At 47.7% G+C, this 16,298-nt stretch overlaps 1 protein-coding gene across 1 annotated transcript; it reads left to right on the forward strand.

Moving 5' to 3' along the window:
* Positions 1–1,019: 1,019 nt before the first annotated feature.
* LOC130156295 (somatomedin-B and thrombospondin type-1 domain-containing protein-like) lies at positions 1,020–13,664 on the forward strand. Its single transcript, XM_056354658.1, has 5 exons — positions 1,020–1,529; positions 4,816–5,010; positions 5,951–6,029; positions 7,836–8,012; positions 12,718–13,664. Exons 1-5 carry the CDS (start codon positions 1,301–1,303, stop codon positions 12,833–12,835), a joined length of 798 nt encoding a protein of 265 aa, XP_056210633.1. The 5' UTR covers positions 1,020–1,300; the 3' UTR covers positions 12,836–13,664.
* The last annotated feature ends 2,634 nt before the right edge of the window (positions 13,665–16,298 follow it).

Below are 16,298 nucleotides of genomic sequence, written 5' to 3' on the forward strand. Positions count from 1 at the left end.
TTAGCTGAGTAATGCAATCTCCTTTTGAATGTTCTTCCTGTTCTAGATCAAGAATGAGACATACATTGATTAAGTTACCTACCTGTGGTCACATAGCGAGTGACTCATTGGCAGAGGCAGGAATTAACACCTGGTATCATTAAATTCCTGCTTCCTAGCCCCCATGGCCTCTTGTATGTAGTGCTCTTCTCTTTCCTCTCCTGGCCTTTTTGCCTCTTGCCCACTACAGGGTTTGTTACACGTGTGACTTCCAAGGTGACAGTATCTGACCACTGCCAAGAAAATGAGACATTTTGCTATGGTTTTGACATACAAAGAAGCTAAAGTTCCTTTTATTTCTGATCTTTTGGGAGTGTTTTACCATGTTATCCCTGAGCTGATGCGCTGGCCCCGGTCTCCTCTGCTCCCCTGCCTCCAGCACTGAACATGACAAAGGTGTTAGCCTGTCCTCTAACATTATTTTCTGTTTTTCTAGAAGCATCTTTGCTGCAGTCTCCCTGAAGTGGGAACGCTCTGCCCATACCCACTGTTAGTACAACAGTAATCGGTTGCAAAAGAACCAGTGGGTGGGTCCTGTAAATCCCAGCTCAGTATTCAGCAAAGTATAACATCTGTCGCGATCAATATTTTAGAGCAAGCCTGTTTGATAAAAACTTACAGTAAAGCCTTTAGCTTCCTCCTGAATAGCTAAATAATTCACGCCAGTGGCTCTAATCGCTTTAAGCTTCTTGCATTTGGAAGTAAGCAGCAAATTCAGGGTAATTCTGCAGGGAGGCAGCATAGCCAGCTGGAGCGTGTTTCTTGCAGGCTGCTGTGCTGGGAATGGAGTACCTTCAGGTTTGTGGTGGCTCCTGGGGTGTGCTGGAGTGCAGTCCGGCCCCAGATGGGCGCTTTGATCAGTACGTTTCGATGATGATCTGGCTGGTAAGCGCTGGCCGTCAGACATGACAGCCTTGCGTGTCCGAACTCTGCCCAGAGGGTCAGGGCAGAGGCACCGCACGGGAGCGCCCGGAGAACACGGGGGCTGGTGCGGGGCGGCTGCACGGCGCGCCCCGGGGCCGCGGTCCCCCCGGGCGAGGCGAGGCGGGGGGGGCCCGCCCGCTGCGGGGCCGCCGGTGGCACCGAAGGGCTCCGGGCCGAGGCGGCCGCCCGGGTTGGCGGCACCGGGGCTCCGCCCGGCCCGCCCCGCCGCCTTCCCCCCTGCCGGGCGCGGGGAGGCGGGTCGGCTCCTGCCCCCTCCGCGCCTTGGCGGCCGGGCCGGGCCGCGGGCAGCGCCGCTGGCTGAGGGCGCCGCGCCGCCATGGCGGGCCGCCCCCCCTGGGCCGCGCTGCTGGCGCTGCTGGTGCTGCCGGTCCTGCCCCGCCGCGCCGCCGCCGGCTGTGCCGCCCGCGGGCTGTGCTGCCCGGGCCGCGACCAGGCCTGCCGCAGCGCCGGCTGGCGGCCCGACGGCTCCCGCGGGCCCTGCTTCTGCGACCAGGCGTGCGCCCGCACCCTCGACTGCTGCCACGACTACGCCCGGGCCTGCCCAGGTGAGCGGCCGGCGGGGCTCGGCCCCGCTGCCCCCCGCGCAGGCAGCTGCCCGGGCGGGAGGCGCCGCTGGGCGCCTGGGGACGCGGGAGGGGGCGGCCGGCCGGAGGGATGCTGCGGGCACGGTGGTCCCCGCTGAGGCTGTGGCTCCCGGGGGTGCTGGGGTCCCCTGGAGCAGATCGCTGGCGGGACGCGTCGGGATGCTGCGTGCTTGGACAGGAAAGCGAAGTGGGACTGAGTCAGAATCCCCCGATCCCTTTCCCTCTTGTGGGTTGAATGAGTATGGATGGGATCAGTTCTGCGGCACCTGTTAGTCCGTGCTTCCCGGCAGAAGGCACCGACAGCTCCAGCATTGGATCTGGTGGCAGCCTCGACCACAGTGCCTGTGTGGCCGTGTGCCGGGTCCCAGGCAGCGCTGCCCTCCCAGGGGCACAGCAGCACTCCCTTCCTCCCTCCATCCATCCATAAATGTCTTCTGCTAAAGTGCGGATGTGAATTGAGGAGGTAAGTGATTTTAGTGAGTGGTGCAATCTCGGATTCCTTTCCCACAAACAGCACCTTCAAAAAGTCTTACCCGCTCGCATCATGTCATTTTTTTGAAACCTGCATGGCTGTGCCTTAGCAGCAGAGTTTTGCTCTAGGCAGATGGGCCTGCATTCCCGTGATTCAATTGCCCTTTTCCTTTCAAGTAAGAGCTGGAAAAAAGGGGGGAAATAAATTAATTCCAAAGTGATTTAAACAAGCCACGTCAGTGAATGAGGACAGGCTGGTGGGTCTGCGGACCAGCAACTCCTAAGTGCAGCGGAGAGCAGCAAGCATTAAAGTGTTGCCCATGGGATCCCGTAAACCTGGCTCACCTCTGGCCTGGGGCAGGGCACCCCAGGGCTGTGGGGAGGGTGCAGCTCGGCTGTCCTGCCGTTGGGGCTGGATGCCCCCGTGCCTTTGGTGCCTGTTCTGCACATGGCTGGGCTGTTGGGTGCTCCTGCAGTCCCGCTGAGTCTGTGTCCCGCTGCCCTCAGCAGTCAGGGATAACTGGGATGGATGGGAACCCCTTGTGTCTATTCCTCACATGACAGAAGAGTAATAAGGAGAGTGTTTGCAGCCCTTGTTAGGCATTGTGAGGGGGTGGAAGGGAGCGGTGACTGCCCCTCGCTGCGCTGGGCACCTTTGCAGCCGTGCAGGTGTCCCAGGGCTGCCCTCGCTGCCAGCCCGGGGCACTGGGCTGCCTCTCCCAGCCCGGTGCCATCCTGTGGCTCGCTAGAGGAATAACAGCATCGGCGAGAAAGCTGGTTTTGTGGAGGATGAGGTATTTCTGCATTATTTCCTGTGATTCATTTGCGGTGGATGTAAGGGACCCAGTTCTACTTTGACTAGTATTGCCTTGGCAGCCTGGCCTTTTTTTCTTCCTCCCACCGCTGAAGAGCTGCTTTATCAAACTGAATTGTAAAGCAAAATATTAAGGCAAAGGCATTAACATCTGACAGCAGACAAAACTGAAGAGAGCAGAATATTCTGAGTAAATCAGATGCACAAAATGATAATAACGTTGGGAAGCCTACGATCCAATGCACAGACTTTTTTATGGTGCCATTGCTGCATAGATGAAAAGTCTCGATCACTTAGATAATTGATTTAACGCCTGATCTTTGAATAGGTTTAAAAAGCTGTTTGTGGTGACTTTAGACAAAGAAGAAAAGCAATAGCATTTAAAAGATCTTCCTGAAGTTTTGAAAGATAAGGGCAGTTTCAAATGAGGTTAATGCAGTGATCGGGGTGTCCTGATTTTGGTTAAACCAGGACAAGGGCTTATCTGTGTTTGGTGGGAGAATAAACTGAAGTATCAATGCTCAGAAAGGCTGGGATTCGCAGCAGCATTTAGCAGTTCATATCCCAGTGAAATCACTGGGACTCAGGCTTTTGAATGCCTTTCAAATTGGGGTGCAAATGCCTGTTACTGTAAGGTGCTGAGCATAGTGGCTCTTCGCGGATTTGAATGGGCTCATAGAATCGTTTAGGTTGGAAAAGACCTTTAAGGTCATCAAGACCATTGTCTAAACAAAACCTTGCCCTGGTTTAACCGAGCACTTCCAAGTCCGTCATTCAACCGTATCTGCATCTTTAAATTGATGTCCTTAGAAAGGCTGGTGTGGTGTCTTGTCACACAGTGGCTCAGCTCAGTCACAAGATACAGAAATGCAAGGAGAGGGACTGTAGCCAACTGAGAATACGTAAGGCAAAAAATAATATATGATAATATATGAGTCTAGGCTGACCTGCAAGTGTTTTTCTCCGAAGGTATTGTTCTTGATGGTGAGGTTGTGTTGGTTAAGTACAACTGATCAAATATGTCATGGGCTATGGCTCCAGTTGCCTTTGGGAGAGACCAGCAGGTGAATGCTCTTGTGCTTGAGTGATTCCTGTGTTATTCCTGATAGCTCTCCCCAAAGGTTCAATCCTATGACTCAACTATGGGCATGCTCATGGAGAAGAGATCACGAAGGGGATATGTGACACAGGGAGTGGTGCCAGTGTGTTCCAGACTGAGCGAATGGGATGTTGAATGCTGAAGGCAGGCATTTCTTTAGCTGCATTGGAGGTCAAAGCTTAGGAGTTTAGCACCGTGGCTACTATGTGAGAGCAAGTAGGGATGCTCAATGCTGAGAAGATTTTTGAAGCACTACATAGTGCAGGTTTCCAAAATTTAAAGTCATGAGTCACATCCTCAGACTATTTTGGGACTGGTTCCAACACGTAGAAAGTGGAAGCCATTGTATTTCATTTTAGTTCTTGAACTTAACTCCAGCCTGCCATGCTGTGGTCCAGACTCCGTGGCTGGTCATCATGTGCTGTGTGACATCTCACAAGAGAAGTTGGTAAGATTTCAGGCCTTATCTGCATGAAGGGTCTACAACACCCTCCCTTTTCTCCTGCTCTTTATCCTGCTCTTCCCCTACCATGCAATTTGACCTTGTCTAATTTTAAAACTTTTCTCAGTTCATCCAGTGCAGGTCCCAGTTTGCAGGGGAGGGTTGCAGCAGTATAGGAGATAGAAATAATAGAAAAAAAACAGAAATAGGTGACTGGCCCCATGTAGACTGCTCTGGATGGCTGGAGCAGGTAATTTCCTGGGAGCAGAGCTACTGGGCACTGCTGAACAGAACTGTGGGACAAGTGTGAAATAAGGAAGGTTGTACTGAGCTTTGTCAGAAAATGTCTTTTCTAGAGAAGGCACATCACTGACATAACTTCTGTAACCTTCTATGTCCCTGTTTGTTACCCTACCTCCAGTTATCCCCTGTGTCGTGTCTCAGTGGAGCGTCTGGAGTGGCTGCGTGGAGCCTTGCAAGACCACGTATCGTGTTCGGAGGAGGCACATCATCCAGGAGCCCAGGAACGGAGGAGAGGCATGCCCTCCTCTGGAGGAGAGGGCTGGCTGTGTGGAGTACTGGTCTCAGCAAGGAACAGAGTGCAAACAGTCCCTGAGTAAGTCCACTGAAAATGTAAGTGGCTGGATACGCGAGGAGAGGACCCGTGTTTGAGGCAGCAGAGCTGATCTTTCTTTACTGTACTTGAAAAGAGTTGCTTTCAGACACCAGCATGTTTGCTGTGGACCTGTCTGGTGTAACTGAGAACTGTGCTCTTCACGCAGGGGCTTAGAGATATCCTTTCCTGGACAGTATTTGAAAGCAATGCCTGCTGTGGGCTGAGATCTGCTGTATTTCAAAAGTGAAATACTACAGGCCAGTTGTGATCTCGCTTATACAAGTGTAAATGTCTGGCAATTTTGATAGAGTTGGTAGATTTATGCCTGTTTAAAACTTCTGTAAGTGAGTGTTAAGCAGGATTTTTTTCTTTTTAATATTTTTTATTTTATGAGTCATCTGCAAAAAGTCATGAAGGAGCAATACCCATCAAAGGCAAGGTATGCCTTCTCTGCACTGGAGCAGAGTGCATGCAGAGGAGACCTCCATCTATTTCTGGAGAAAGAGCCTGATTTCAGTTTGTTCAAGTCAACTTTTCATGATGTACCTTAAATGATTTTTAGAAGAGCTGCTTGTCATTTTTACTGGTATTTTGGGGTCAAAATCGGTCCAGTCTGGATGTTGGCTACAACTGACTTTTTCAAACCTGTTGAGAGTTGTTAAGTGAATATTGCCTCCCCACTCTGTCTTTTGGGTCTGCCTGGTAAGTAGGCTTACTCTGCTTAGGTGGAAAACTGGCAACAGGACAGTTTCTCTTTTTAGTGAAATGGTTGATGGTCACAGATAATGTGAAAATACAAAGTTAGAATTGTTTTTGTCTCCTCCTGAAGATAAAAGCATATGACATTAAAGGCCTATCTTTACTGTTTTGCAGATGTTAACAGCCTTAGTGCATTATTGCCACTTACGCTATGTGTACTCTTTCCCTTTGGTATACGCAGTCCCAGCATTAATAACAACAGGAGGGTTTGGAAAAGCGAGGAAAAGAAGAGCTGCAGCTGATGGCAATGAAAGAGCAGGGTAAGTTGGAGGCTCAGCACAGGCGCTCAGTCACACTCCACCTTCAGTGTCGCACTGGTTGCAGTTTTGGGCCCAGCTTTTTGCCCATCAGAATCAGCGTTTCCCAGCAGAAGGGTGGCTCTTTTCTAGAGCAGGGTGCTGCTCTCCCATCAGCGACAGCAGTAACTGCAGTGCATCTGAAAGCTGTGGGTCTGCCTTGATATAAGGCCAGTACAAGACTGAAATTCAGCTCTTTGTTGATGGCATCGCTGCTGTTTAAGGTTGTGTGATCAAAAATCCGAAGACCATTCATTCAGCACTTCCCAGTGTAGAATCTGGTGCAGTCTGGACTTTTTTTACATAAATGGGGTAAATTCCCAGGGGACAGGGTTTGCTATCTTGCTGCATGGGAAGAACATCTTTCCCCCTTTTCAGCCCTTTCTTGGCTGTAACACTGCCTGTTTTCCTCTGCAGCACTGTTGCACCGCACAGGTACAGGCAGGGTTGTGCAGAAAGCTCTGTTGCATGTTGTCTTCTGAGACACAGCCATCTCTGTGTGTGTGCTGCTCTGCCTTCGGGCTGGTGCCTCAGACACAGGGGAGCTGGTATCAGCCTTCCCACTCCCCTTCTTTCCCAGCTGGGACCATGGCTAGCAGTGACACAGTGCTGATGGGAAAGGTTACCTTCCACTCTGTAACCCCTCATACACAGCTTTGCAAGCTCGTTATTCCCCAGGGGTTCTTGCTGCAGTCCCTAGTGTTTTGCCTGTTTCTTGTTGAGATCTGCTGTTCCTGTAAACACTGTGTGGAGTTTCCCAAAGCTGCTCTTCCAGTGTGATGCAGCCATGCACTTGTTGATTTATTTCCCCAAATGCTGTTGCACATGTAAGTATTTCCATAGTGTGTGAGTGCATCCATCCCCCTCACTTTCGTGTCTGAAGGAAAGAGCATCTGTTCACCCTGAGCCTTCCTTGGACTCCTCATTAGTTGAGCCTTCTCCCTGTAAAATTCAAAAATGTGAACACAGCTCTATTGCACACATATTTATCCTTGCTCTTTCCCTCAGGTAAGACAAGGAAGCAAATAGCTCACATGGTTCAGTGTGCTGCTTGAAGGTGTTTGGAAATCCCCGTAATGACGGATACAGACCAGTCTAGGCTAGAACCCAATCCTCTGCTGTGTTTCTAGATGGTTACTGAACTTCCTTGGTTTTCCCCTCCAAACAAGGCCAGTTCCTTTGGGCTTTCCTCTCGGGTCTGGTTAAAATCAGAAGCAAAGCAAAGTCTGAGCAGGGCAGAAGTGCTGTGTCAATCTGGTAGTCATCCCACTGAGATATGACAACCCCACTGTGTCACTTAGGAGGGGGATCATCACATCATCGTGTACAGACTGATTCTTAGTTCCTGTTGCAAGCTGCTCTGCAAAACCCGTTATAAGTAAGTGAGAGTAGATGATAAAGTGTGGTTCAGCAAGTGGATACCAGACTTGCACTCAGAAGACCTGTCTGTTGGTGGGTTTTTTTTTTGCTTTAGTCAAATGCTTGACCAATCTGCATCTCTATTTGTAAAAAAAGATGCCAGTAATACCTGATATTTTTTGATATGTCAGTTGAAAACACCAGCAGAGTAGTTTTCTTCCCTATTTAACCTTGTTGAAGTGCAGGTACACCCCATGTTCTGGTTTTTATGACCTTGGGTGTGGGATTTTTTTGTTTGTTTGTTTTCTGAATTAGTGTCCTGTGGTCATTCAGTTTAGTCTGTCACTTCTAGTCCCATGGAGGGCTCTAATCTCGTTACTGAGCTAACCTGCTTGGTTGTTTTGATTGCAGGTACTGTGTTGAATTCCAGCTTGTGGCCATCACGCCGGGCTGCTTGCACAGCCACCACTCATACACTCACTGGATGCAGTATCTCAGGGAGGGCCACACTGTCTGTGTGGAATGTCAGCACCCAGCTTTAGACTCCAGAAGCCTACATTGTTATGGGGATGGCAGTGGAAGCAAAAAGTAAGAGTTTTAGCTTTTGTTTTCCTGTTGAATTTTTCATTTTTCTCCCTTGATCTGCTTGTCCCAGTTTCATAATGCACTGCGTGCAGCTCTCTGGAGCACTCTACATATATTAACTGGTCTTTGTTGCATACCATGAGTTTCTTGCAGATACAAAATAACCTGGGGAAGCTCATGTATTAAACCAGTGACAGAGCCAGGACTGAAGTGTGGCAGTACCTGCAGTTAGCCTGCTAAATCTCATTGACTTTTAAGTGGCACAGTTGTGGAGGTTTTTTGTTTTAAAGACACTCTAGCAATGCTTCTAAGGTTAATGGTCCTGTCTGATGTCAAACAAAACCAAATCTGTTTCTGATTTTTAAGCACTGGGGATTATGTTTCTACAAGTGACCCTTTGTGAGTGTTTCTGGTGAGTGGCAGCTGGCTTAGGGACTTGGTGTGTGTAAGTGTGCTGGCACTTGAGGTTGGATGGAAGTACTGTTAAATCTTTGCACTTTCAGCATCCTTTCCCTGGAAAGCTGAAGAAGCTTTGGGGTGACTGATGGGGACCACCCAGGTTGTACAAATTGAGCAGACTCCAGCAAAGAGGAAGGGAATGGCTTGAAGCTGCAGAACACATCTGTGGCAGAGCCAGAAACAGAGGAATCCTGGCTCCCGAGCTCTGCTGTGGTCACTGGAGGGACAGCTTCTGCACTGCTTTTATGCTCATACTCTTAGCCCCATTGTTAGTTTGTTAAAGGCATCCTCTGAAACCGGTTGGCAGCCCTGCCTGTCCATCAGTGCTGGGCAGGGATATTTTAAAATCTTATATAAATGTTGAAATAAGCATGTTCATTTGAATTAGAAACTCTAAATTAGCATTGTCAGACCTGAAGCACACAATGTGTTGCACTACCAAGACTGCCAATAACGGCCTTTTTTAGGCAGGGTTTTTCTCAGGCTTTTTTGTAAGAGGAAGTCGTCTTCTCATGCCTCTTCCTTCCCTGCCTGGGCTTGTTATGTACAAAGGTTCCAAAAGCTTTTAGATAAAGAAGAAAAAAATCACAGTTGGTTTGGCCAGGAGTAGCTCTTGCCTGTGTTCAAGATGTAACTGATTATAAAAGCTTACAATAATGTTATTTTACTAAAACCCTGGAGCCAGACAGGAACATCAGATTAAGCAAAATAAAAATATGTTCAGGAATTCATTTCCTCATTGGGCTGCGAAAAGAGGCGAGCATTTTCATTTGCTTGACCTGGTGAACAGCACTGAGTGGAAGCACAGAAAATGGCACTGTGTCCTTTAGGATTGGTGATCTGGTTGTCAGGTAGCTGGTAGGCTGAAGGCTGGAGAGGGGTAACGATAATGGAGCTGGGGTGAACGGTGACTGGTTCACTGAAGTCAGCACTCAGCCCTCACCTCAGCAGATGGTTTAAATCCATCCCAATTGAGCAGAGCCTAGAAATTGTTCCCAGAGTCTTGCTGGGGGTCTGTAAGCTGAACTGGTGGGACCCTTGCACTGCAGGCATGTGAGAGCCAGCAGGAAAGCCAACTTCTAACACCGCCAGCTTTTACCCCTCCGGCGTTGCTGCCTGTAATGTCAAATGAGGTCATGTCTGTGGCGTTTTCTAGGCAGGTATGAGCTCTCTGTGTGTGCCAGGCTGAGGTACTGTGTGTGTTCACTTGGTTTCATTGCCAGGGTGGTAACATAGACTTGAAGGAGTGGCAGAGGTGGCCTGAGCAGTGGACAAAGCTGCCCTCTACAAAAGGCAATGGAGATGCACTTTAAGCCTCCTTGAACCAGCAGCGCTGGGCAGCTGTGTCAGCGCTGGGCAGCAGGATGTGTGACTGGCAGGTGGAACATGAATGATGTCTCTGGTCTGCAGCTTCCTCATCCTCTGTGTGTGTGTGTGTGTGAAGCCTCCCTTATATTTCGCATGGATCTTTTAGGTAACTCTCATGTATCCCCCAGATAGGACACCTCCAGAACATGGTCTGGTGATCTTTATAAATGTATGTCCTTACAGCGGTGAGTCAAGGAGATTGTTGGCCAGGGCTGGGTATTTTGCTTGATTTTCTTGATATCAACATCTCAAGCGCAACTATTTGCTATAGGTATTCTTTATACGAACAGAGCTATCCTCTAATTTGTTTCAAGAAAGAATATACTTTTTTTACGAGGTTGCATGGAGGAAAAAACTGACCTCTGATCTCTGAGAAGATACTGGGTTGTTGGTGGGGACAGCCATTGAGTGGGATGAGGGAAATGTCTGTGAAAAGGCTTCTGCCTTCTGTTAAAGTGGCCATATCTGAGTGTGCACTTTGCAGGGGAGCAGTGCTCTGAGGGGATCGCGTGGTGAGCTCCTCAGGCTGGGAGTCGCTGGCTAGATGTGGAAGGCGTAAATGCGATGCTTGTAAAGAAAGGTGGAAGGAGATGGGAAAGCAACTGTTTCCCTGAGAGGGAGGATGGTGGGAGGCCAAAGCTGATGCCAGAGCCTAGGATGCGGCGAGTGTTGTTTGCCTAGATCTGTTCACAAGTCTCTTGGCTGTATGCTCGGTTCACGCTCATTTTGACTTCTTGCTGGTGTAACTCTGCCAGGACATGGGGACAGTTTGCGGTAACCACAGAGCGCTGGTTGTGCCGGCTGACCTGTGCCGTGGTGGGCTGGCCCGGGGCTCTGGGGCTGCTGGCTGAGGCTGTGCGGGGAAGCATGCACAGCTGCTGCCGTCGCACCCACGCGTGCCTGCACTGTGCTTCTCACCCTGTCAGCTCGGCAGCTTGTGCCAACATTAGTTCCCTGAGATATTGTTCCAAGAGTGACTCTCAGGAAGGAAAACATCTGACAGAGTTTAAAATAAACTCAGCAGTGCTGGTATATTTTGATGAGTATTTCCTAATTATCTTCTTCTGTCTAAGTGGGGTCTGGCTTATAAATGCTTCAGGTTGAAGAGAGATGCTGGTTATCTGTGCCTTCCACCTGTCTCCCACTCTGTAGAAGATGCTGGTTCATTTTAACCTCTGTTATGCAAGCTGAGGAGGTTTTCCAAAGTCCTTGATTTTCGGCCAGACCTGTGGCCATCAGGTGAGGATAGCTAGGATAATCTAGCTTGCATTGGCTTCTTTCTTCTGGAAGGTTATGAGATAAACAAGGCAAAGCATTGAGCCAGGAAATTGATCTGTTAATTTTGGGTCATCTTCTGAAAGATCTACAAATAAAGCACAGACTTGACATCTGTGAAATTGTTGCTCAGCCTGTGTCTAGGAGGATCAGCTGTTTTTCATCATCTGGAGCAAGATGTGGCACATGAATGTCCAGACTGCAACAGTCTGGGGCCATGCTCGTGGGATGGAGGGAGAGAGGAAGGGTGGACTTGATTTATGGCAAAGTCAGTATTTGCCTTCCTCATCAGCAAGATGAGAGTAAGCAGGTTTAGCGTATATGTTTAAGGAGTAAAGCCTTTTAAAGGTAAAGCTGCAGCCCAGAGTTCTGAAGGGTATGGGACTGCTCTGTGCACAGCTGGCCTGATCTGGGATCTGAATCCCCCCTGTGCAGATTCTGGAATTTTGAAATGACCCCAAGCCAAAAGAAAAATACAATGAGCCTTTTCCAACCATGCGTGATGCATAAAACTGTGCTCTGGAGCATGATATCTCATTAAACCAAGGTCAGGGTTATGTTTGTGGAGCTGGAGCAATCCAGTTTCCAGAAAACTATAAAACAAGCAGAACTTAGAGGTCTGTTGGGCTATTCTGTGGGCAGCTGTCTGCACAGGGCAAGAGTTGATCCAGTTGTGCTTCTCTGAAGGTCAGGGCTGGGACATACTGACGTGAGAAGTTCCCTTAGACCAACAAATGCTAAAATGTGGGAAGGAGCACGGCGCTATAGCAAAACTTACGTTTCTGTGGCCGTTAGGCCAGCACTGCTTGGGAAAAATGGCCCGCGGACCTGCTTGGTTGTTTTAACAGGATATTTCTCTGTTCAGTTCTGGTCAACGTATTGATGGACCTGGGAGAAAAAGTGGTTTTTGTCCTCTACTTAAGAGGCCTGTGAGTAACCTTGTCCCAACACTTGTGGGTCTGGTACCTCCAGCTATTTGCCAGCCAGAAGCTGTGTTGGCGTGTAGCTCTTAGCAAGGCAGAAAAGCTTAGGCAAGCGTTCCACTACTGTGGTTACCCAGAGATGCTCCTGTCTCTGCACCTGCTCACACAGACACGTGCTGTGTGTTGCGTGCTAGGTACTTATCCAGCACCTTGGTGGCTATGGGTGGCAATAGAGCTCTGCCTGCTGAGGGGGAGCATGGTGTTATAAAGAAAAATGGAGAAAGGGGTGTAACCTGTCGGGTAACTTTGTAACCTGTCAGGTTTTTCACTAGAGGAGTTATGGGGATGTGGGTGTGCTTTGTGAATTGTTGCATGCAGTGCTGGGCACCTCGAGGGAATATTCCTGTGAATCCTTTTGGACTTAACATCTACAGTATGTGCTACTCTGGGTTCTTCTAGTCCAGTGTGCCTGCCTGACTGGGGCTTTACTTGGCACTATTGTAATCCTATGGGGGTCACTGTGGTTGCTGCTTCCTTACAGCAGTAGAAAGGCAGAATTGGATCCATGGAGTGAAAATGGATGTTAGCAAACTAAATGGGATTTACGGGGTGATTTAAGCCCTCGTTGCCCTGCAGCGGCGGTGCAGCACATTAACTTTCTTCCTCTTATGATTATGTTTCAGGAATCAGCTGTTGCACTGGCAGGCGGTAGGGAACCCTCGATGCAGGGGAACCTGGAAGAGAATTCGCCAGCTAGACACTTGCTCCTGCCCTTCTGTTCACAGCTTCTTGTTCATCTAACTTCTGACAGTCCCAGCGAGCGAGTGCTGTGATGGCTGGCACCAGCGTGTGGCAGCAGTCGGAACCACAACCAAAGCAATGACTTATGTCAGAGGCTGTGCCACTTACTTTCAAGAGGTCGCTCTCTGTACTGGGGCATCCTGAATCCTCTCTGTCTGTGTGTACTCCTCGATTTCCAAAGAAATCAGGGTGGCTGTCAAGTGCCAGTCTCTTTCTGCCCTTCTATCCCTGAGAGGGGCCTGTCTGACCCTGATGACTTCTTGCAAATTCCCCCTTTCTTGAGAGGAACAAGAATTCACCAGATAAGGAATTGGACAAAAAAGGCCATATGAACCCAGGTTTAATTGTTATTTTTCTAAAGTCTCAATGAAGAATCAACAACACAAAATAAATTAACTCAAGTGCCTGCTTTTCATAGCAATGGCACTTCTTCATGGATGCTTCCTGCTTATGCTTATATATCTTCCCCTTGTTTTCAATCTCCCTGGTCTCACCATTTCATATTGATCCTCAGTCTTACAGAGGGTTGATTTTGTGCTGCTGAGACAACAGCAAAACATAGAAATGAGCCTGTTCAAATCTGTGAGAATAGAAGGTACCAGGGATAAATTAGCTCTTGGACTTCAGGTTTCAAGGAGCATCTCTGAGTTGCTCCAAAATGCAGTGCTCTCCTGGGTCTCTAAATAGGAAGTCATCCCAGCTGTACCAGGAGGGCTATCTTATAGCTTTGTATTTTTGACTGGAAAATATTTGAAATATTTTCTTTAAATTCTTCTGATTTATATTCATATTTTTCTATAAATGAAAATAAAGGAGACTGGAGACATTCTTCCAGTGTGTATCTATTTGATTAACCTGTGTAGTGCCGTCTCTTTAGTGCGTGAACCTGCCTAATTTGTTCCAGCCGATCCCGCTGTTGACTCCTCTGCTCTAGCAGGTAAGACTGGAGGAAACGTCGCTGCTATCCAGTTCCAGAATTAGTCAGGATTTACAGGTGTAAGTCCAGCACCACGACCTGCCACTATGCAGAAGTGGATGTGATGTTTCTTTTAATATACACATGCTTCTGGATCTGCTTAAAGAAAATTACAGAAAGGACTTGCGCTTTGCGGCAGGGTGCTGCAGTGGTGAGCGTCTGTGTAATGACATTTGTCAAAACCCAGGTGAGTGGCTGGGGGTGGCTCCAGAAGAGAGTTTAAATGCTCAAGTCTGACTCTAGATTTGGATTCTGAAACCTGTGTAATGTCCATGTTGAGGCTCTTTTGTGGAAACATTAAAGGGCTCTGTGGATACGTGCTTGAGATGCTTAGAGGCATGTGTAGTATGGCAATGAGAGGTCTGAAAGTGCCTGATGCCTCTTGGCCAGTACAGTAGGGATTTGAGAGCAAGGCTCTGCTTTTCATTATATGTTACAAGCTGTCTCTGTGGATTAATGATTCACAGTGGGTTGATCACATCCCAGAGTAGCAAGATTTTAAGGAAAAAAATTAAAAAAAAAAGGGCTTGTGCTTCACTGTCTGACATAATGTGTAACTAACTTGTGGCCTGCTCAGGAGTACTTGCTGGTTTGTGAGCAGAGGGATGCGAACCTCTGAGAGATGGCTTGGGAATAAATAACGAGAGTACAGCATTTCAGTTTTTGCAGTGAGGAATTCCTGTTGAGCTGGAAGCCAGTTTCATTTTCTTGGTGGAGACATAATCACGGTAGCATTTAGTCATTGGAAGTTGTTCTTTGTCCTGCAGAAGCCCCATATTGGGTCACAGGACTGTAAAGAGGCAGCTGGTCATTTCAGGAGCAGAGTGGAGCCTCCTATTGGAAACATTTTTCATTTTCAAAATCTATCCAAACTTTTGACAACACGAAACCCTGCTTTTATCAGATGCTTTCAGAATTGAGTACTTAAGATATAAAGGACAGAATTTTTGCTTAATAATGCTTAAAAAAACTTAGTCTTCCAGAAGTTACGTTCACTCCAGTGCCCTTCTCCTATAACATCAGAACCAGTCAAGTAGAAAAAGGCTGTATTGCAAGGTTATAAATGATAGTGTCAAGTGGGAAAAGCCTTATTGTCATCAGTGAAAGGATGTGGCAACTAAAAGCACATTAATTGCAGTACCTATTATTTACTGAGTATACTTGTTATCTGCGCTATGTTTATGTGTATGACTTTTATTAAATTGTCATAGTACTTTCTGTCACAGATTTAGTCCTGACACTAGTCTGTTTGGTTGTGAACCTTTCAGGGTACCAGACTGCCCTCCTGATTCAGTGTCTTGGGAATAAGTGAACCCTAAGAGACATTCTTTTGATAATACTTTGTCCTATTCTGGCAGAAACTGTAGGAAACTCTAGCCAGGTTTGGTGTAAATTTGATGTCTAGGAAGTTTGCAGAATCAGTTTTTTAAGTGAGCGAAGGTAGCTGTGGAGAGTTGAGAAGTTTGAGAATAGGCTGCTTAGATATAATAATCTGGGTCAGATCACTACAGAACCCGGGCTTCATTATATGTTTTGGAGTTTCATGGTAAGTTTGCTAAAATGCACTTTAGGTTGACTGAAACTGCTTGTGGATTCATGTCACATTTGATGATTAGTCCTCGTAAATGGAGACAGAAGAAAAAGGGGGATTTAGAAGTGGTGGAATGTTATTATACCTCCTAAGAAGTGCTTTGATCTTTGATTTTGGAGTTTTATTTCAAGAATGGAAACAACATGAGTCAAACAAAGTATTTCATTGAGCCTGCTCATTGTTTCCAAGCTTCTGTTTTGAGGAAAATGTCAGAGAAAAAAAGCCCTCATTTTGAATTGACCGAAATGAGTTATTTATCAATAGTGCTCTCTTTTGGGTCCTGCTTGTGAGACAGCCGTGATACTAAATTAGTAAGCACAAAATAGTCTGTTCCTATGGCCAATGACTTGTTGGTCAGCATTTTTTTTTTGCTGCTGCATTGGCCCTGAGAGCTGATAACAGAAGTTCCTAACAAGAGCTGCTGGTGCTGGCTTGGTAGGACTTCCAGTCTTTGCTTCTGTCACCAAAACCCTGGGGATGCAGGAGTATGAAAGAATTAGTCCCTGAGGGACCCTCACAGCAGCTGTGGTTCTACACTGGCTATGTCTCTTAATGAAACAAGACATTGCAAATGTCTCATTGCATCAGCACATCCTAAAAAGGGCTGTGCAGTGTGCTGGCTTCACCTCCACGCTTTGGGTGACTGTACAGACAAATCCTGTTGGTAAATTCCTGGAGGAAGGAAGGAGATACAAGTGTGTGTTTGTGAGAGAGAGCAACAGTGAGCCTTTTACTTTGACGAAGATAATGAAGCTGTCAGATCACTTTCCCTGCAAATGAAGATCCACTCATGGTGTAGACACATACTGAGTCCTGCTTGTTTCCTTATAGGGGCTTTATCACCATCATCATCATCATAACCTCCATCATTTCTGCTGCCTGAGTTTTGGGAAAGA

Source organism: Falco biarmicus, chromosome 10, assembly GCF_023638135.1.
Source record: "Falco biarmicus isolate bFalBia1 chromosome 10, bFalBia1.pri, whole genome shotgun sequence".
NCBI lineage: Eukaryota > Metazoa > Chordata > Aves > Falconiformes > Falconidae > Falco > Falco biarmicus.